This window comes from Puma concolor, chromosome B3, assembly GCF_028749965.1.
Source record: "Puma concolor isolate L17-30 chromosome B3, mPumCon1.1.hap2, whole genome shotgun sequence".
NCBI lineage: Eukaryota > Metazoa > Chordata > Mammalia > Carnivora > Felidae > Puma > Puma concolor.
In genome coordinates, this window is record NC_141672.1 from 10228968 (window position 1) to 10249263 (window position 20296).

At 56.9% G+C, this 20296-nt stretch overlaps 1 protein-coding gene across 6 annotated transcripts in view; it reads left to right on the forward strand.

Annotated features, from left to right (window-relative positions):
- The window catches only part of SYNE3 (spectrin repeat containing nuclear envelope family member 3), a 100775-nt gene that overhangs the window by 41789 nt on the left and 38690 nt on the right, over positions 1-20296 (forward strand). For all 6 annotated transcript variants that reach the window (XM_086708877.1, XM_086708874.1, XM_086708873.1 and 3 more), the window contains exons 3-8: positions 1106-1278; positions 2311-2620; positions 11345-11506; positions 13193-13540; positions 17432-17568; positions 18717-18891. In XM_086708877.1, the coding sequence (XP_086565003.1) occupies positions 1106-1278; positions 2311-2620; positions 11345-11506; positions 13193-13540; positions 17432-17568; positions 18717-18891 (1305 nt within the window). The remainder of the gene's footprint in view (positions 1-1105; positions 1279-2310; positions 2621-11344; positions 11507-13192; positions 13541-17431; positions 17569-18716; positions 18892-20296) is intronic.

Consider the following 20296-nt stretch of genomic DNA (forward strand, 5'->3'; position numbering starts at 1 on the left):
TGCTACTTGCTAGACGTTGTAAATTCGTGTTGGTCCTCCCAGAGCCCGAAGCCAAGATGAGACTAAACGCACGAGATGTTTGATAGGGAAACTTCCACGAGAGAACAGGTTGGGAGCCCAGAAAGGCTGGGAGGGGTGAGGTCAGCCCGACGCAGGTCTGACCCCCAATCCAGGAGATCAGGGAGTGTCTGGGACCGCGGTGTGGCTCTGTGGGAGTCTGGCAAGGCCGTGGGGCCTCCTGGACCAGTCACCCATCAGAGGAGCCCGATGCCACAGGGGAACAGGCCTGCCTTCCTCTTCCCGCTTGGTCACTGGTGGGAGCAGCTGAGGGAGCAAGGCCTCGGTGCGAACCGCAAATTCAGAGAGCATTCCGGAGCCTTGGCTGGGGCCCTGGGTCGAGCCCACTCCCTGCAGGAGACCTGAGAGGCAGATTCTCACAGCCCCACACACCGCGACGTGCACCTTGCGTTTTCTCATTTATTTTTTAAAAAATGTTTACATTTATTTACTTATTATTGAGAGAGGAAGAGAGAGCACAAGCAGGGGAGGGGCAGAGAGAGAGAGAGAGGGAGAGACAGAATCTGAAGCAGGCTCCAGGCTCTGAGCTGTCAGCACAGAGCCCGACACGGGGCTTGAACTCACAAACCCAGCGAGATCACGACCTGAGCCAAAGTCGGCCGCTTCACCGACTGAGCCACCCAGGCGCCCCTACGTTGCATTTTCTCACTTAATACTGAAAAAAAATCTGGGAGCTCGGTACTATGAATAACCCCATTTTACAAACGAGAAAACCGAGGCCAGGGAGATGGCGAGACGTGTGTGAGTTCACACAGCCGGAAGCGGCCCAGTGGGAAAGGGAAGGGACTGTCGCCGGCAGACGGCTCCACGGTTCTGTGCTCCCCTCGTCAGTGCCTTGCTTCCGACCTCAGGGCCTTTAGCTGGCCACCCACGGTCACAGGAGAAAGCTGCAAGGGCCACCGTTCGAACCCCAGCCCCTCTGGCCTCAAAGTCCCGGCTCTTTCCATCATGCCACCGTTAACGCCAAGGCTCTGCCTGCTCGTGGCTTTGTCTAACCCCTGGAAACCGGCCTTTGTGTCCACGACAGAAAATATGCCAGCTGGAGCCGGAGGGGCGCGTGAAGGTGGACGTCGTGCTGCGGGCGGCGGAGGGCCTCCTGGCGTGTTGCCGTGACGGCCAGAAGCCCGAGATCCTGGCCCAGCTGAAGGACATCAAAGCCCAGTGGGAGGAGACGGTCACCTACATGACCCACTGTCACAGGTAAGGCAGCTCCCCGCCGGGCCTTCGCAGCCTCTGTTGACCCTCCTCGTTCAGCACCGCGCTGTCCTGGGGCCTCTACCCCGGGGACATTTCTCCGGTCCTGGAATTGCTGGGAACAGGATGTTCTCTTGGGATGTGCGCCAGCCCTGCCTGCCTCTTTCTAATTATAATCGAGCTTAATGATGATAATGGCAGTGGGAGTCCATCAGGTTTTGCCAACACTAAATTCTAGTAGACTCGCCATGTGTTCAACCCCCAGCAGAATGGCGGAGTGGCCCTGTTGCCTGGCTGGCGACGTAGCCTAGACCCTGTGCTGCCCCTGAGAGCCAGGGAGGGATGGGGGGTTAGGCAGACCTGAGATTGGTGCCTGCTTGCTGTGTGGCCTTGGGAAAGTTACTTGAGCTCTCTGAGCCCCAGGCTCCTCATCTGGACAACGGGTATAATCAAGTGTTCGATGAAGGCTGTCAGGAAGACAGAAGAGGAGAAGCAAATGTCAAGAGCGAGGCACAGTAGGGCCCTCAGGGACCAGGAGCTGCCAGGGCCCCCTCCATCGCTCTGAAGCCAGAAGGTTGAGTGGCTGGGGCGACTTGGCACTGTGCTTTCCGCTTTTCAAACCCTCTCACTTGGAATTGCAAAGTCGTTTGATGTGGGCTGGAGAGATGGGGCCGTCTCCGTGTTACGGGCGGGGAAACCGAGGCAGGCGAGGAGGCAGGGTTATGCAGCAGGCTCATGGCGCCTCTGGAACCCACATGTAGGCCCCCCAGCCTTCTGCCCCACCGAACAGCCACAAGCCCCCCAGACACTATTGCACTGTGTCGATTATTAGACACACTCCCACCACACTGAGGTAGGGCCCCGAACCTGGAGTGTCGTCAAGCTGCCCAGGTGACCCTGAGGCCCAGAGAGAGTGTCATTTCATTGCGCTCCTGCCCACAGCCCCCCCCCCCCCCCCCAGTACTGGGGAGGGGGCGGCTGCCCGGCCCTGGGGCCAGGTGGGCGGGTCGTTCACGCCCCCCTGCTCTCCGTCCACAGCCGCATCGAGTGGGTGTGGCTGCACTGGAGCGAGTACCTGCTGGCTCGAGATGAGTTCTACCGCTGGTTCCAGAAGATGATGGTGGTCCTGGAGCTGCCCGTGGAGCTGCAGCTGGGCCTGAAGGAGAAGCAGTGGCAGCTGAGCCACGCCCAGGTCCTGCTGCACAACGTGGGCAACCAGGCCGTGCTCCTCGACCGGCTGCTGGAGGAGGCGGCCTCCCTGTTCAACAGGATCGGGGACCCCAGTGTGGACGAAGATGCCCAGAAGAGGATGAAGGCCGAGTACGCCGCGGTGAAGGCCAAAGCCCAGGTGCGTGAGGCGTGGGGGGCTCTGTCTTCACCTGCGCGTCCGTTGTCTGCCTCTGTCTCCCCGTGCAGCCAGTATCCACCACTGTCTACCCATGTAGCCATCTTCCCCTCTGTCTCCCTGTGCATCCATTAGCCACCTCTGTCTCCCCGTGCAGCCGTTAGCCACCACTGTCTACCCATGTAGCCATATTCCCCTCTGTCTCCCTGTGCATCCATTAGCCACCTCTGTCTCCCCGTGCAGCCGTTAGCCACCACTGTCTACCCATGTAGCCATATTCCCCTCTGTCTCCCTGTGCATCCATTAGCCACCTCTGTCTCCCCGTGCAGCCATTAGCCACCACTGTCTACCCATGTAGCCATATTCCCCTCTGTCTCCCTGTGCATCCATTAGCCACCTCTGTCTCCCCATGCAGCCATTAGCCACCACTGTCTACCCATGTAGCCATATTCCCCTCTGTCTCCCTGTGCATCCATTAGCCACCTCTGTCTCCCCGTGCAGCCGTTAGCCACCACTGTCTACCCATGTAGCCATATTCCCCTCTGTCTCCCTGTGCATCCATTAGGCACCTCTGTCTCCCCGTGCAGCCATTAGCCACCACTGTCTACCCATGTAGCCATATTCCCCTCTGTCTCCCTGTGCATCCATTAGCCACCTCTGTCTCCCCGTGCAGCCATTAGCCACCGCTGTCTACCTGTACAGGCACCCATTTGCTCCCCATACATCTATCCCTCCATCCACTCACCACCTGCTGAGCAACCGCCCAACACCCACTCACCCTCCCAGCCACCACCTCCGTCTACCCACCGTCCTGCCCCCCCCACCATCTACCCCCACTGAACTACCCTATCTGCCATTCACCATCCAGCCACACCCATCCACTTACCTGCCCAACCGTCTCTCTGTGCCCACGCTCCCATCTGCCTCCTCGCGCCTCCGGCTCCCTCCCACCAGCCTCACCAACCTCTCGTTCATCTGCACGGCCACGTAACCACCCACCCGGCCATCTACACGTTCATCCACCTACTCGTCAACCCGTTCACCCATGTGTCTGTCTGCTGTCCACTGCCCATCCCCTGTCTCCCCGTCACCTGCTCGCTATCCACCCGTCACCCACCCCCGAACTATCACACACCTTTCATCCACTCCACCACCGACCCCTCCTTCTTCACCCACCTGTCAGCCTGTTATCTGTCGTCCGCACACCCGCAGCCGCTCAGCGCTTAGTACACGTGTCGGTGCTTAACACGCGTGCACTGACCGCCTGACTGACGGACGGTGATGCTCACCTTTGCCCGGCTTCTCTTCTCCTGTCCCCGCCCTTCCTCCGCGGATCTCTTTTGCCCTTCCCCCTGTCCTTCTGCCCGTTCTTTGTCCCCATCCCCACACCCCATTACATCCTTGATTTGTAACCGGTCCTCTGAGTTATCAAGTTCAATTATTAGTATCTCGCAAAGGAATTCTAATCGGTTTTTTATGACACTCACCGTTCTGTTTCGCATCGTGTAAAATTTGCCCACCTTCCGGGTGTGGGTTATATCTGTAATCATTCCGAGTGTACGTATTTCACAGTCTCCATCAGATTGTTCGAGTAGCTGAAGTTTCGGAGCCTGACGCTGCAATTTATCGGGTCTCCTGTCGTGGTGGAGCCTTAGGGCCTTTGCGGTTCTGGGCTGTGAGCCCGTGCTAAGCAGGACTTTATCTGCAGACCCCCGTGGCTGGGGCCTGACGCTCCGAGTGGCTGGCGTTTCCCTCAGCCAGGCTCCCCCGGGAATTCACCTTCATGGTTCCTATGCTTACATCAGTGTGTTCTTGACTGGGGGATTCCTGCGTCTGAACTTGAACCCCAAGCCAAAATTATGCGAGAGGCCCCTGGCTCCACACTCTGAAAGGCGATTAGTCTTTCCTTTGTTTTGTTTAGGGTTTTGCCCCAGGGCCCGCGCTGAAGCCCGAACTTCTTTCCTGGATTGTGCGTAGGGGGAGATTTTTCTGGTTCATCCTTTGACGGTGGGGGACGCAGCCCCTTGAGGGTTCTGCCTTTTTGCTTCTGGGCCCAAAGCCTTACTTCCTCCTCCAACCGGAGCCTTAAACCCAGGAAAACCTCAAGCACACAAGGGAGTTTAGCAACCTGTAACATCTTTGCGTGTCGTCCACGTGACGTCACTTACCTCGGTGTGTGCATGTAAACAACGCTTGTCAAATTTTATGCAGCCGTTTTGGCCGTCTATCGTGGAAGGGTGCCCAGGCTTTCTAGTCTGCCGTGTTGCTGGCTCCTTCGTGATTACAGTTTAAGGGCAACAGACCTGTAATGGACAGAGATCTGAGAATGCACTAGCAAGAACAGGACTCTGGTCCTTGAATGCTTGGGAAGGGGCCTGGGTTCAAGCCAGGCTCTGCCAGCTTTCCAGCTGTGTGGCCTCAGGGCAGCTCGCCCTACCTGCTGGCAGTTCACAAGGGAGTTCTTTGAAAACTGGCACCTGGTTTCCCCACATAAAGGACACCTCGGCCCCCAATAGCAGTGAGAACCAATAGCAACAACAATGGAGCTTTGAGCAGGTGCTCAAAGCTGTTTATTGAATGAATGAGAGCCCCGCCCTTCAGCTTGGAGGCTCACAAGTCCCGAGCCCCCCCTCCCACCCAGGGAAGCGGCGGAAGGTTCTGCGGCAGCTGTGCAGGGGCCAGAATGGACAGGCAAGGCGGGTGTGGACTTTGGCTCTCACATACGCAGCCAGCTGGCCCTCACCAAGTCCCGAGTGGCAAGGGCAGGCTTAACAGCGATTCTTTCTCCAGGTCGGCCCCTGGGGCCGGGCAGAGAAGGTGTCTGCCCCCGTGGCCTCATTGTGACTTCACAGGAAACAGGTGCACCTGTCAATCAGCAGAGAGCCTTCCGCGAAATGTGCGGAGGCCGGGAAATGGAAAGTAGTTTGGCGTGTGTGTGTGTGTGTGTGTGTGTGTGTGTGTGTATACATGTGTACACGTGTGTGTGGAGGGGGCGTGCCAGGGGCACCGGGTGAGCACCAGTCCTGGCCCACGTGTGCAAACGATCACCTCAGAGATTCTCACAGTCGCTGCTAGGGGACCCTCCCCTCGCTGCGTCCAAAAAATCATAGACATCACAATTCTTGTTGACGACTGCTGTCTTTTCCAAGTCTCTTCATGTCTTTGACCTCATTGGGTCCCCCCAGCCTTCTCGTGTGGTGGAGAGCGAAGGTTTCGAACTGGGCCCGTTTTGCGGACCTACAAAAAAAACCCATGTAAGTGGCAGACGCCATTGTCCCGCGAGAGAGACCCAGAAGTTCTAGGCGACTCGCAAGGTGGGGTCTTCCCTCAGTGGTGCCTCAGGTCCTGTCCCCTGTGCCCATCAGGGAGGAGCCCGGACCGCCCGAGCTGCTGTGGGTCTGGCTGAGAAAGTGGAAGGCAGCAGTGAGTGGGCAGTGTGGAGACCCTGGAGGCGGGAGCACATTGCTTCCAGAGGTTTCTAGGAGGCAGCGACCAGCTCGCAGGGCAGGAGAGCGGGGGATCCAGAGTGTAAGGACGGCGTGGGGCAAGAAGCTGTTTCTCTGGTGGAAACCCTCGGAATTCCTGTTCAATTCAGAAATCAGCACTGGCGTGTATGGGGTGACCCGATCCTACATGGAGAGACGTCAATTTAGTTTGTTTTTTTCCAGCTGTTGGCTGAAGCTCACAGACACTTGATTGTCTCTTCCTGGCCACCAGAGTTTGGGGAATTCTGTTCCTACTCACAGGGGGAGGGGCCCTGTCAGCTTGGGGACAGGCTGCTGCTTGTCTCCCCCATGGAAGGCTGTGGCAGACCAGAAGTGCCAGCTGGGGAGGCCAGGGCAGGCCCCTGTGGGCCCTCTGAAGTTGTTGTGTGAGTGCATTTTGCTGGGGAGAAGAGCCACAGCTTCCTTCAGATTCTAGAAGGGACCTTGACCTTCAGAAGACTGAGGAGCTACTGAGAAAATCTAACTTTGGCGTTGCCCTTAACGAGATTTAACTGCCAACCCCACAGTCCTCATTAGTAAAATGGGGTAGAGCCCCAGACCCCAAGCCCCGGGTCACAGCCCCTCCTGCCAGCCCTAGACAACAAGAGAATGCTCGAACTCCATCCTAAGCAGGGTAGGGAACTCTGCATGTCCGCTGGGGCCCCCGAAGATTCTCCGTGGCCCAGATGCCTCCTAGTCACCTGCCTCGGACATTTGATGAAGGCCTCACCTTGCGCGAAAGGCTCTCTCAAGGCAGATAAGATGGCCATCCCGAAGCAGGCAGCTGAAATCCCCCAGCCCAGGGACAGGACTGGGGCCATGTAAGAATCCCCAGGCATCCAGGCCTGTCTCAGGGTGGCTCTCTGTGGTGTTGCCTTAGTCCGCTCAGGCTGCCGTAACCAAACACCGTAGACTGGGGGGCTTAAACAACAGAAATTTATTTCTCACAGTTTTGTAGGCTGGGAAGTCTACAAGGTAGTGGCAGAGTCGATTCCTGGTGAGGGGCCTTTTCTTCCTTTGTAGATGGCTGCCGCCTTCTTCTTCTTCTTCTTCTTCTTCTTCTTCTTCTTCTTCTTCTTTGATGTTTATTTTTAAGAGAGAGAGAGAGCACAAATGAGGGAGGGGCAGAGAGAGGCAGACGCAGAATCCGAAGCAGGCTCCAGGCTCTGAGCTGTCAGCACAGAGCCTGACGCGGGGCTCGAACTCACGGACTGTGAGACCACGACCTGAGCTGAAGTCGGACCCCTAACCGACTGAGCCCCCCAGGCACCCCTAGATGGCTGCCTTCTTGCTCTCATGGCGGAAAGATGGGGACAGGGGACAGTAGGCTCTCTTCTGTCTCTTCCTATAAGGGCACTGACCCCATCGTGGGGACCCCACCCTCATGACCTCTCGTGATCCCGGTCACCTCTCAAAGGCCCCACCTCCAAATACCATCACATTAGGGGTTAGGACTTGACCCTATGGATTTAGGGGACACAGCTCAGTCTGTTGCAGACCTTGTGTGTATTAATACCTTGACTTTCACCAACGAGAGAGCCCGTTTCAACATTTCTCAAGCTAGTCAACGGGCCATTGTGCTCACCTCTGAGAATCCACTTTTGACTTCCGATATGTTAACTAGCAAAGCCTCTGGTGTGGAGGGGCACGGGAGCCCAGGAGCACCATGGGGGCCACCTCCGGACCCGTGGCCCCTGTGACCACCCGCGGCAGGGAGATCCGAGGACTAGATCAGCGGGCCAAGCCCGGGAGTGGGGGGGACAATAGGGCTGTGTCAGCCCCAGACACTGAGAGTCAAGAATAGAGCAGGCTGGCCGCCAGTGGGGTCCTGTTGGTGTACTATGAGTGTTTTTAATCCACCAGGTACGTTTTCTGAAGGGCCAGGCACACAGCAGCCGCCTCCTCTCCCTCCCTGCCTCCCCTGGGCGCCTCTCAAAGGAGGTGGGAGCGTCTGGCATCTGGGCCATGAATCAAACCGGCCGGCGCAGGCTTGCGGAGACATCAGTCCTCGCCGCCCTTGTTAATTGGTGGGGTTTGGACGTTCCCGACAACCCTGCCCGCCGCAGATGGTTTCGTTGTTTGGTCTGATGAGGGCAGGTGGAGGACCCCCCTCCCCGCCCCCAGCCATCCGTCACCCCTGTCATTCTGCGACGTGGCCGGCCGGCAGCAGCTGAATTGTGCGCTGTGATCGCTACGCCTGGCACGGGGCTCGTCTGGACGCCTGCCCTGCCGGGCCACGCTGCTCTCCGAGGGCCTGCTCACGATCACGGAGGCTTTTATTTACTCTGGGCTTCCCGAGTGCTGGCACCTCATCGCTCACACACGGGGCCGCCGGCCAGCGCGTTCCGGGGGAGCCTTTGCTGCGCGACGACATCTATCACCGGCAGCGTCGACCAGGGGCCCGGCGCTTATTCTCTGCTTGTTATTCCTGACCCACTTCGTTTCATAAATGAGGCTTTGCCGGGGACGGCGGAGGCTCTGGGAGGGTTTGGACGGACGCAGACAGCCCCGCAGGAAGGGGGGGGCCGGCGCGGGAGTCGCGAAGGAGGTGGCGGTGGCCTCTGTCTCTTGGTTCGCTCTTGGAATTCGGACCCCGCGGGGCACTGCTGTCGCTGCTCTCCGGGCCACGCTCCCCTGAGTGGGAGGTTCCCAGCTCTGCGCTGAAGGACTCGGTCCCGTGCCTCGGTTTCCCCATCTCCAAAGCGGGGATGTCGTCTCCTCCCTGCCATGGCTGTTGCAAATTTAAATGAATTAATCCGTGTTTTCAGGTTTGGTGAGGACTTTCTCAAAGGGCAGGGGAGGCATGTACGAAGAGCGGGGAAGTTTTCTGAACCCGCGTGTCTGTCCGCGCTTCCCTTTGGAGCACTTTTGACCAGGTTTTGTAGTAGAGGGCCAGCGAACTCCTGGACACAGCCTGCTCCCCGGCTGAGAGCGGAGGCCAGCTACTGATGGCCCGTGGGCCAAATCGAGCCCATCTCCTGATTTTGCCTGGCCTGGGAGCCAGAAATAGTTTCTGCCCGCTTAAATGGCAGGAAATAAAACGCAGAATCTTCCAGGACATGGAAAAATGCTATGAAATTCACATTTCAGTGCCCATATTTCAGTTTCACTGGAACACAGGCCTGTTCTACGTGGTTGTCTGTGGCAGCCTGTGGCACAACGGAAGGAACGCATCACCGGCTGCAACAGAAGCCACATGGTGGCTAAAGTCGAAAACGTCTACTCTCCACCGCCAGCCAACCCCTGGATTAGAGCAGTGGTTTCGGAGTTGGGCACCTGCCATTTAACTCTTGTCCAGAAGGCCCTTCAAGAACTACGGGACCTCCCAGCCTCGGCTTGGACATCCGTGTAGTGGGAGGGCTTGGCATCGTGGTGACGATTAAGTGTAAGATAGCTTGTCACACTCCCGGCACGTTGGCAGGTGCTTGGTAAATGGAGGTCCTCCCTTTCCCTCTTCTTGACCCTCCTTGAAAACTTCCCTCCAGCGACCACACTCAGTGTTGAATCTTCCTGCCATTTGGGAAGCACTCATTCACAGAGCCTGGGGGGGAAGTCAGCAAGGGGCCGCCTGGTGCGTAGGGAGCTCTTGACTCTCCCAACGGATGGGGAGGCATGGACAATGCCAGAAGGGAACCACAGGACAAAGGGAAGGCTGCTAAGTCAGCCTGGGGCAGCGGGCCAAGTCAGAGAGGCTGTGGGGCCCGGAGGTCAGCGTGGCCGGGCAGAACTGCTCCCTTGCCCACTCGAGCTGCCCAGTGCGGTTCCGGGGTCACGTGAGTTCTGACTCATTTGACTCTACTGCGCCATGGTGAGGTGGGGTTGTTATTAACCACACGTACAGAGAGATGCGGGCACGTAGCAGGCCAGGGTTCAAGTCACGGGCAAACCCTCCAAACCCAGGGTGTTGACTGCAAGGCCACAGCCACATCGCGGGGTCCTGCCCTTGACCAGAATGCTGCAGCACTTGGATCCGGGCCTGCGGGCAGCGGGGAGCCATGGAGGGCTTGAGAGAAATGGTGTTGCGACCAGGGGTGTGTTTGAGAAACGGTTCCTGGGCACACAGGTCTGATAGAATGGGCATTTATTTCTCAGATGACAGCCCCGCTCGGGACGCCATCTTGCCCCTGTGTGGCGAGCACTGGAGTAGGGTTGTCTGAAAACCAAGGTGACTCCAGCCCATGCCGCCAGCAACGCCGCACCCGTGAGGAAGGGGGGACGGCCTCCTGTGTATTTGCATGCTCTGCACACACCGCCGGTGTGGGGCACGGATGCCGTTGGCCCGGTCTGGCCTCTGGGTTTGAATTTGGTCCTTCCCTACCCAGGTGAGCTTGGGCAAGTGCTTTCTGAGGCGCCGTTCTGTGCCTCCGTTTCCCCATGTGTCAAACGGGGATAATAATGGTGCCACCTGATTGGGTGGTCAGGAGAGCGCAGTGAGATGACAATGTACGGAAAGTTCCTTGGGTGCTCCCGGCACCTTGGTGAGTGCTCCAATGATAGCATTGTGTAGCAGGAGTTGTTAAATGTTCCTGTCATGTTTATTTATCATTGAGAGGGATGGAATGTGAGCGGGGGAGGGGCAGAGAGAGAGACAGACAGACAGACAGAATCTGAAGCAGGCTCTAGGCTCTGAGCTGTCAGCACGGAGCCCGATGTAGGGCTCGAACTCACGAACCATGATATATGACCTGAGCCAAAGTTGGATGCTTAACCGACCGAGCCCCCAGGTGCCCCTGTTCCTGTCATTTTTTTAATGTTTATTTATTTATTTTGAGAAAGAGAGAGTATGCAAGCAAGGGGTGGGGCAGAGAGAGAGAGAGAGAGAATCCTATGCTCTCAGTGCAGAGCCTGATGCGGGGCTCGATCTCACAAACCGTGAGGTCATGACATGAACCAATATCAAGAGTTGGATGCTTAACCAACTGAGCCACCCAGATGCCCCTAAATACCCCTGTCTTGAGTCCCATTCCCCGGACACGGCAGGAAAGAAAGCCAGCTGTAGAGTTGGCGGGCCCAGTGTGGACATGCTCTGACCAAGAGTCTCTTGGGTTACCGCTAATAAGGTGGAGAAGAGCCACTGGGATGTCTTTATCTTTGGCTAAAGGGCAGACGGTCGGCTGTATCTCACACCCCCTAAACACACACATACACACACACACGCGCACACACACACGTAGGCCTTGAAGGCCAAGGGCAGCCTGGGCTGGGGACCTGCATAGGTGGTGACCGTCTTCCCCTCCCACAGGACAGAGTGGGCCTGCTGGAGCAGGTGACCCGGGAGCACGAGCATTTCCAGGCAGGCGTGGACGAGTTCCAGCTGTGGCTGAAGGCGGTGGTGGAGAAGGTGAGCAGCTGCCTGGGACGGAACTGCAAACTGACCACCGAGGGCCGTCTCTGCGCGCTGCAGGTAAACTTGACCGCGTCTCTACCAGAGGGGAAATGCTCAGCTACTGGGCTTCTGTGTTGTTTATTTACTGGGATGTGCTGGGGGCCCCAGGGGATACAAGAGCCACGGCACGCAGAGCGCACACGAGGAGACGTGTGGAATCTAGCGCAGTAGGTGTGGGGCCTCGGCTGCTTTACAGAAATCTCCGAGCCAGCGGGGCACTTGGAAACCCAAGGTCACAGCAGCGTGGTCTAGACCAGTGGGTCTCAAATGGGGGACGCTTGGCAACGTCTGGAGACATTTTTTGGTCGTTACCACGGAGGGTGGAAATGCTATTGGCATGTAGTGAGTAGAGGCCAGATCGGATGCTATTATGCACCTTGTGACGGGCAGGGCAGCCCCCCCAACAGACCTGTCCGACCGCAGGTGTCGGTCGTGCCGCGGGTAAGGAGCCCTGGTGTAGGCATCAGGCCTGCAGTGGAGACAGGCTTGGTCCACTCCGGCCTTCCTGAACGGCTGTGACCTTGAATGAGCTTCTGACTTCCTCCATAAAGGGACTGTTAGAGTATGTGCAGTAATTCAGGGACTACTTTATAAATTTTGCCACAGATCTACAGCACCTGTACCATTTATTTAATATTTGTATGTAAGTTGACTCTTGTTTAAAAACCAGTGAATAACGACATCCCACCCCCCAAAATCTTAGGTGAGTAGTGTGAGAATGTTCGTCGGAACTTTATTTGTAATAGTCCCAAACTGAAAACACCTCAGATTTTAATCAGCAGAGTGTTGGATTCACATATTGTGGCACGGGAGAGAGATATCGATGACATAGATATAGATTAGCTATAAATCACATGTCCATGTCTGTATCTATATATAAAGGAATACTACTCACAACAAAGAAGAACGAAGTGCTAAGACCTATGACAGCATGGAAGAATCCAAAACACATGACGTGGAAAGAAGCCAGTTTCAAAAGATAATATATCCAATGCTTTCAGATACATGGAGTTCTAGAATCTTTTGGGATGTTAGAAATGCTCTATATTTTGGTGACAATGTGCACTACGTGGGTGTGCATATTTCTCAAAACTCTTTGAATAGTAGTGCTTAAGGTCTATGTATCTTACTCCATGCAATTGCGCTGCGACAAAAAAGGAAAATATTTGGAAGGCACTTGCAAATAAAATAGACTTGCAGGTGCCTATATAAATTTTTTAAATGGAAGACTAATGAATATTTGTATGAAAGGAAAAGTTCTGTCATTGTCGTGAATGGAAAATCGCTGCTCACTCGGCATTCGTAGATAACCCTACAAATAAATATAACGAAACCCAACCGGGTCGTTAGGTTCTATTTGGCTCCATACTTCCTCCAGCTGAAGGCTCCCAGCCCGAGGCTGCCTCTGTCTTTGTTAAAAGGGAAGATCACCAAACGCCACAGAGGGTTAAAGGCAGAAACACCCAACCCAGATTTTCTCCTCGACTTAGTGGCCGTAGAAGTCGCGGGAAGGGAATTACATCCTCCTGTGGCAAGTCAGTGCGATTAAGGTGGACAGTCCACCCCTTGGAAAGGCGCGTCTGGCTCTCATCTAGGAGTTCGTGTTTAGCATGACATTCCAGGGGCTCTGGAAAATGCAGCACGTGATGTCTTTTTCCCCTTGTATGTTTCCCCATCCGTCCACCTCCCACCCACCCCCTTCAGGACATCGCTGGCGACTTTCCCCGGGGTAAGGAATCTTTGAGGAGGCTGGAGGAGCAGGCTGTGGGCGTCATCCAGAACACCTCTCCTCTGGGCGCGGAGAAGATCACCGAGGAGCTGGAGGAGATGCAGAAAGTTCTGGACAAGCTGCGAGCCCTCTGGGAGGAGGAGGAGGAGCGGCTGCAGGGCCTGCTCAAGTCCATGGGAGCCTGTGAGCAGCAGAGGCGGCAGCTAGAGGCCGAGCTGGGAGAGTTCAGGAAGGACCTTCAGAGGCTGGCCGAGGAGGGTCTGGAGCCCGTGGCGAAGGCGGGGACCGAGGACGAGCTGGTGGCCCGCTGGAGACTCTACTCGGTACGTGGGGTTTGGCTAAGACAGGGACTGTCCAGGTGACATGTGTACCTTGGAGCTCCTCTTCACGGGGAGAGAGTCATGCTAAGCTTTAACCACGTTTACTCTGGGCCTTCTAGATCTTTGGTGATCTAAGTTCCCTGGGTGTAGTACACAAGTTGGGTGTTTGTACCCATCTTCCAGATGAGGAAACCGAGGTCTGGAGAGGTTTCCCTCTCAACATCCCCAGGACCACGCGAGGAGTCTGTGGGTAAATAAGACCAGAGGTGCCTTGCCTTTTGGTCTGCCATTCCCTTGCCCCGTGGTGGGATGCGGGGTGGCCTGCTTGAGCCTAGAGCAGGGAGAGTTAGGTCAGAGGGAAGGTTCTTTGCGTAGAGACGATGGGGTTCTAGGGAGACCAAGCCAACGGTGCCCGTCCTGGGAGGGCGGGGCGGGTTCCAACCCAGACACAACGTCTGACCAGAGCATGGTCGACTTCCTCCCACGCATGTGCACACCCGGGAGGTCTGACTTACGGACAGAGAGGTTTTTTTTCCAACAAGCGTCAACATCCTCCCTCAAGCCTATCTTCACTTACTAGCTCAGCGGGTTAGCCCCACGTCAGTGCCATCAGGGAAAATGTTTTCAAAGAAAAGCTACCCGGATCCCATCTCCGCTCTGCATTGTTGTTCTGTTTTTCTCTCTTCCTTCCGATGCTTGCCCAAATGCAAACATATTTTTTGTGTGGGTAGAAAGAAAGCAGTTACCCTTTAGGGCTCATTGAGCCTCGTAGTAGACGAGGTTCCACTGCGGTGATCAACTTAGCGCAAAGAGAACTACTTCCTGTTTCGGACTGTCCGCCTCGGCTCAGGAGGAGCTGGCGTGTGCAGCGGCCAAGGGCAGGGGGACGTTGGGGTCAGACTGCCTGGGTCCAGATCCTGCTCTCTCTTCTTGCTAACTGGGCGGCCTTGGGAGAAGTACTTTAACCTCAGTTACACACGGACAGGGACGAACCGGTGAAAACTCAAAAAGTGCTTAGCACAGCACCTGCCAAAGTCGATGCTTGGAAAGTACCGGCTTTTACCACAAGATAAGGGATAAGGGTCACAAGGTGCAAACTCGGGAGCCAAGGCCCGGAAGGCCCTGCCACTGTTCCACCGCGACAGCTACTTGTCTGTGCCCAGCTGGGTTTCAGGAAGCCTTTCCTGAGGCAGAGCCGACCCCATCCCTGCGGGCCCCGATGCCAGTGGCCCCTCAATTATGATCAAGCCATGACTCACCAAAATCGGTGAAAGAGAAGCTTGGGATTTATCACTGAAGCCTTTGGTTCTTAAATGAGCATTCGCACAGTGGCTGTTTGCACTTATGATGTGGTTTATAGCAAGGAGCAGACACCTCGCCTGCTCCAGCCCAGCCCTCGGAGTGGCTGGGTGCCCTGGGATGAGGCCAGGTCTGTGGCCACCGGGCAGCCCGACCTGCTTTGGCTGGGAGCCCCCGTGGCCCAGCAGAGCAGGGGAAAGGTAGAGCATAGCCTTTCTCTCTTGCACCAAAAAGGAAATTTGGACTCTTCCCTCTTCTGAGAAACAGGCAAAGTTCGAAGAAGCGGGTGATGTCAGGACCGCGGTTGAAAGCACGACTTGTAAAGAAAGCATCTGTGAGATGGGGCGCCTGGGTGGCGCAGTCGGTTAGGCGTCCGACTTCAGCTCAGGTCACCATCTCGTGGTCCGTGGGTTCGAGCCCCGCGTCGGGCTCTGGGCTGATGGCTCAGAGCCTGGAGCCTGTTTCCGGTTCTGTGTCTCCCTCTCTCTCTGCCCCTCCCCCGTTCATGCTCTGTCTCTCTCTGTCCCAAAAATAAATAAACGTTAAAAAAAAAATTAAAAAAAAAAGAAAGCATCTGTGAGAGATGCGTCCGTCTTTAAAACCGACATAGTGGGGTTGTACTTACCCAGCCTGCGATGTGCCGAGTGCTGTATAACCCTATGCGGGGGGAGGGGGGGGCGGGCACTGCCACGATCCCCTTTAATATATGGGGAAACTGAGGCAACTAAGGACTTTAAGACTTGCCTGTGGTGATGCACCCTACAGGTGGAGGCAGGGGTCTGAACTTAGCCCCAGACAGTCTGACTCAACATGACATGCCTCTAACTGCCAGCTCAGACTCCCGGTTTTAGGAAATTAGCATAAAGAGAGTCAAGGACCGGGAATGAGGACATCGGGGCTCAGTCTGGCCGTGACCACCTCCTGATCTCTCGGCCGACAGTCCCAAGACCCTTCCACACGGAGAACTGGGGGCCGGGGGTGATTTGTGACATCCTGACGCGGACCAGGCCGGGACCGTTCGTGCCTTCAGGGAGGCTTTCGGCAGCTGAGGTTGAGGTCAGAGCGGTTCTGTGGCTAAAGCAGAGTCCATCAGAGTGGCCTCACAGAGCGCCCCCCTCGGGCATCCCAGCGATCCAGAAACTAAAGACGCTCCATCATAGGTGCAGAAATGGCACGGCTGGACTGGAAGGGGCCCCTCTGATTCCATAAGGAGGCAGCTGTGTCCAGAGAGGGTCAGTCCTTAGCCAGGCCAGCACAGTGGGCCAGCAGCCTTCCCGCTGTGGTCCCCAGATGGTCCCTCCCTGGTCCCTGGATATTCCCGTGACCCGCACAGCCCACATTGACGTGTGACCTCTCTGTGGTCCGCACGGGCCTTTCTCTTGAGGCAGCCTGTGATCCTGGTCCTCACCACAGACCCCTGCCCTGCCTGGGCCGAGGGCCTGCCTGTCTGTAGGCTGGCCAGCCTTCCCGGGCGCTCTGGTGTGGAGTTTCTTTGTGAATGGTTTGGAAGGAGCCAGTTCACACGCACCGATCGTGTCCTCATCTTCTATGAAACCCTGTACAGATTTCATCACATTTCCCTAATAATTGAATGTGGACAAGGATATTTTTGAGACTGAATAAGACCGTCTGGGCAGATTCCACATTCTGTTGCGTCTAGAGTGTGCCAGCCTGCCGCTGACCGCTGCTTACGATCCCTCTATCGGAGCTTGCTCTCCAGCTCCAAACTGGTGGCAGTTCACCTGTGGTCCCTCCATCACCGAGCGTGGCTGGAGCTGCCTCTGGTCCCTGTGAATGGGGGGTCTGGACCAAGGCACGAGGTTGCACGTGGGGCAGCTGGGGAGGGGCTCGGCGAGGGGGGGGGGTTGGCCCCATCTTACCAATGAGGGAGCAGCCCGAGGTCGCATGGCTCAGAAGGGGTCGAGGGGGGTTTCCGGCTCGGCCCGTGTCATGCCAAAGCCAGAGCACTTTCTGCTGCCCCATCTCGCCTCCTAGTGAGCGTGGCACCTGGCAAGAGTCCAGGCCAGGGTCAAACTCTGCACTTCCCAGGGCAGCAGGAAGGGGCCGTGTCTGGTGTCAGCCCCGTGGTTTGGGAGTGCTCAGCACAAAGCATCTTTAGATCACTGTTCCCTCTGGTGCTGAAGAGTCACGTGAAGAGCCAGGGCTCCCTGTCGGGTCCGCCGTTTACTTGCTCTGTAACCATCGGAGAACTCCCAGGTGGCATTTCCTTGTGTAGAAAATGGGGACGTGGCGGATGCCTTCCTAGGCTCTTCGCCCTGCTTCGATGATTGGGACGGCCAGAGCACTCAGCACGGAGTTGATGTTCCCGAGACATGAGTTACTTGTATTATTAGGTGGAGGCACTCACGGCACCACTGGGAAGTCAGTGATCGTAGAGAAGAGCCGGCTCAGTGAGAGCAAATGCTGAGTTCGAAGCAGGAAGCCGGAAGCAGGAGAGCGGGCGCCGAGCTCCCAGGGACCCCAGTCCCTGCCCTTGGTGACAGTTTTTTCCCAGGCTAGCCCACTCCCACCGGCCATGCCCACGCCCCGTCACCGAACCTCCCATGCCCCTCTGGTTTCCTCCCTGTGCTGCAGGCGACGCGGGCGGCTCTGGCCGCGGAGGAGCCCCGGGCGACCCGGCTGCAGGCCCAGCTGAAGGAGCTCATCGTCTACCCCCATGACCTGCAGCCGCTCTCCGACAGCGTGGTCGCTGCTCTCCAGGAGTACCAGAGGTACCCGGGCAGGCTGGGGGCGGCGGGACTCGGGCATGCCTCGAACCTGACGCTCACGGGGCCTTCCAGCCTCATCTAAAGCCATTTCTGGGAGGTGCGCTTGCTTCCTCTTGTGACCTGCTAACTCTCGCGCCCCTCCACGACTGGCATTTGGTTCCCAGAAGGAGGGCTGGACTTGGCTGGGTTCCATGCTGAGTGGCTCATTCACTGGTTTCCGTTAAGTCTCTGGGCAGCTTAGCCCTGGGGAGGGGTCCACATGTAACGGCCCAAAGGGAGGACTTTGCAACGGTCACCCCCACCCCCCCACCCCCCCCCCACCCGGCCTGCACGTGGTGCTGTGACAGCATCTTCAGACCGGCCTCTACCTCCCCCTTGGCCTCTGGGCTCAGGCAGAGCAGGGGGCTCCAGTTTCCTGGCCGAGCCCAGAACAGTGGGTCAGGTCTCCACCCCACGTGTAGAGTTGCAGTCTGTAGCTACCGTGGCTGCGTGGTTGTCCCACTGCCAGGGGGCCCGCTGTCCCCGCCTCCGGAGCACCTCTTGTCCCTCTGCCTGACCCAGGGGTTCCTTCAGACCGAACTCGGGGGCCTCCTCCCTTGCGATGTGTCTGTACATCAGAGCAGGGGCCCGGATCCCCTGGGGGGCACTCAGGTGGTGGCAGGGACCCAAATATCCCGTGCACAGGGTGGCCAAGGGTGTTCCCTTCCCTCCAGCTCCTCTTGGTGAGGTTTTCCGTGCTGGCCATCTATGACCGGGTGCTGGACATCGTATCTGAAAGATTATTTCTAACAAATGATTTGGGCCTAGGACGATGGGTCTGTTACTCAGGAAGGGAGTTTGCTTTAGCTTCTGCACGGGTGCCTGGGGGTGGGCGGTTCCGGGCTAGGAGCTCCGTGATTCCTCTTCAAGGCCTGGGGTTCTCCGGCCACGAAGCCGGGCTGCAAGTCTGTCTGGGCACTGGCTGGCGCCCGGTGGGCTTTGATCCAGAGGGAGAGACCTCCGAGGCCCCAGAGCCACTCCCGGCAGCCCGTGGGTGGGGGAGAGCCCACCGTGGGGACGGTGTGTGCTGGGCTCCCTGGGGGTCTCGGGAGAGGCCTCAGTTCTGGGCTGACCCCACTCTCTCCTCTCTCGGCCTCTCCGTGGCTCCTCAGCATGAAGGGGCAGAGCGCCAGGCTGCGCAATGCCACGGGGGCAGAGCTGTGGCAGCGTTTCCAGAGGCCTCTACAGGACCTGCAGCTGTGGACGGCCCTGGCCCAGAGCCTCCTGGACATCACCGCCAGCCTGCCGGACCTGCCCTCCATTCACACCTTCCTGCCCCAGGTCGAGGTAACTGTGAGCCTGCCAGGAGGGCTGACCGGTGCAGGGGGGCGGGGAGGAGGCCAGCAGCCAGGTATGACGCCAGAGCCGTTCTTCCAGGGAAAGGCGTGTCCCTGGATCCTCCAGGTATCTGGGTAAAGGTCATTGCACCCTGCCTGGCAAGTCTTAAGTTTGCACAGGAAATGTTACCGTCGTCTTCAGTTCCTGGGTAGAAGGCAAAGGCTGGTCCCTGGTGTCCCCCTAGGACTTGCTACTGACCCTCCCACAGCCCGTCCTTCAGGACCCTCCTGCCGACGGTCCCCGGGTGGAAGCAAGAGCCATTCTGAGAGAGAGCATGTTAGGTCGTTCCCTTTGCTGCGTGCGTATCAATTGGGACGCATGTGGCAGAAATTCTGACCAACGGTAGCTTCAAACCCAGAGACTCCCAGGTGGTCCCAGAGCTGGCTTGATGGCTCAACAAGCGTCTTCCAGGACCCAGGCTCTTTCTAGCTCTCAGCCACATGTCCCCTCATGGCCCCAAGATGGCTGTCACCACAGCAAGCCTGCATCTTCACACGGACAGCATCTTGTCGAACGGCAAAGGGCGCAAAAAGGCTTTCTCCGTTCACCATTTCCAACAGGGAGGCAAACCCTCTCCCAGAAGCCCCAGCAGACTCTCCTTACATCTCATTGGCCAGGCCAGGTCACATGACCACCCCTGACCCAATCACTGGCTGAAGGTGGTGGGGTTGCCGGGATTGGTTTATACCAATCGTAGACATAACCCTGTGTTAAAGTGATCAAAGAAGACAATTTAGATGATACAAACAAACTTTATTTAACACTTCATGAGGTGGACAGCCTCCTTTTGGAGAGCTGCAAAATGGGGCAGAAGGCGGGAAGGTTTAATAGGATAAAGAATAAAGAAGGAAAAGACAAATACAAAATATCTGATTGGCTGATGGTCAGCCTTGTTTGGGGTGAGAAGGCCCAGGGTTGGCTTGGTGTTTGGGCATCGTGGACTGGATATCCTGCGTTTCTGGCCAAGTGGAGCATTTACAGGGACTGGAAACTTAATCTAAGTTTCGCTTTGTTGCCTTGGCATCTAGGGGAGGAGCAGCCCCATCCCGAGCCTAGAAATTTATTTCAGCACCTGTAACTGGGCGCTTTGTCACCCAAACAGAAGTGCTGGCCGTTCGGTGATCAAGAAGGAGGAATGAGTGTTGGGTGAGTGGAGGGCGGTGTCTGTGGCAAACGCCAGTCAATATGGCAGCTCTGACTGGCCCGTGGATGCTGCCTTAGGGTTTCCTGGAGCTCTGAAGTCCATCAACTTTGGGGTCTAGGGATTCTAAGACACACAGAGTGGGAGGAGACACAAAAGCGTATCACATGTAAGCCTTAGTTTACATTAACTTTCATTCTGGTTATAAAAGCC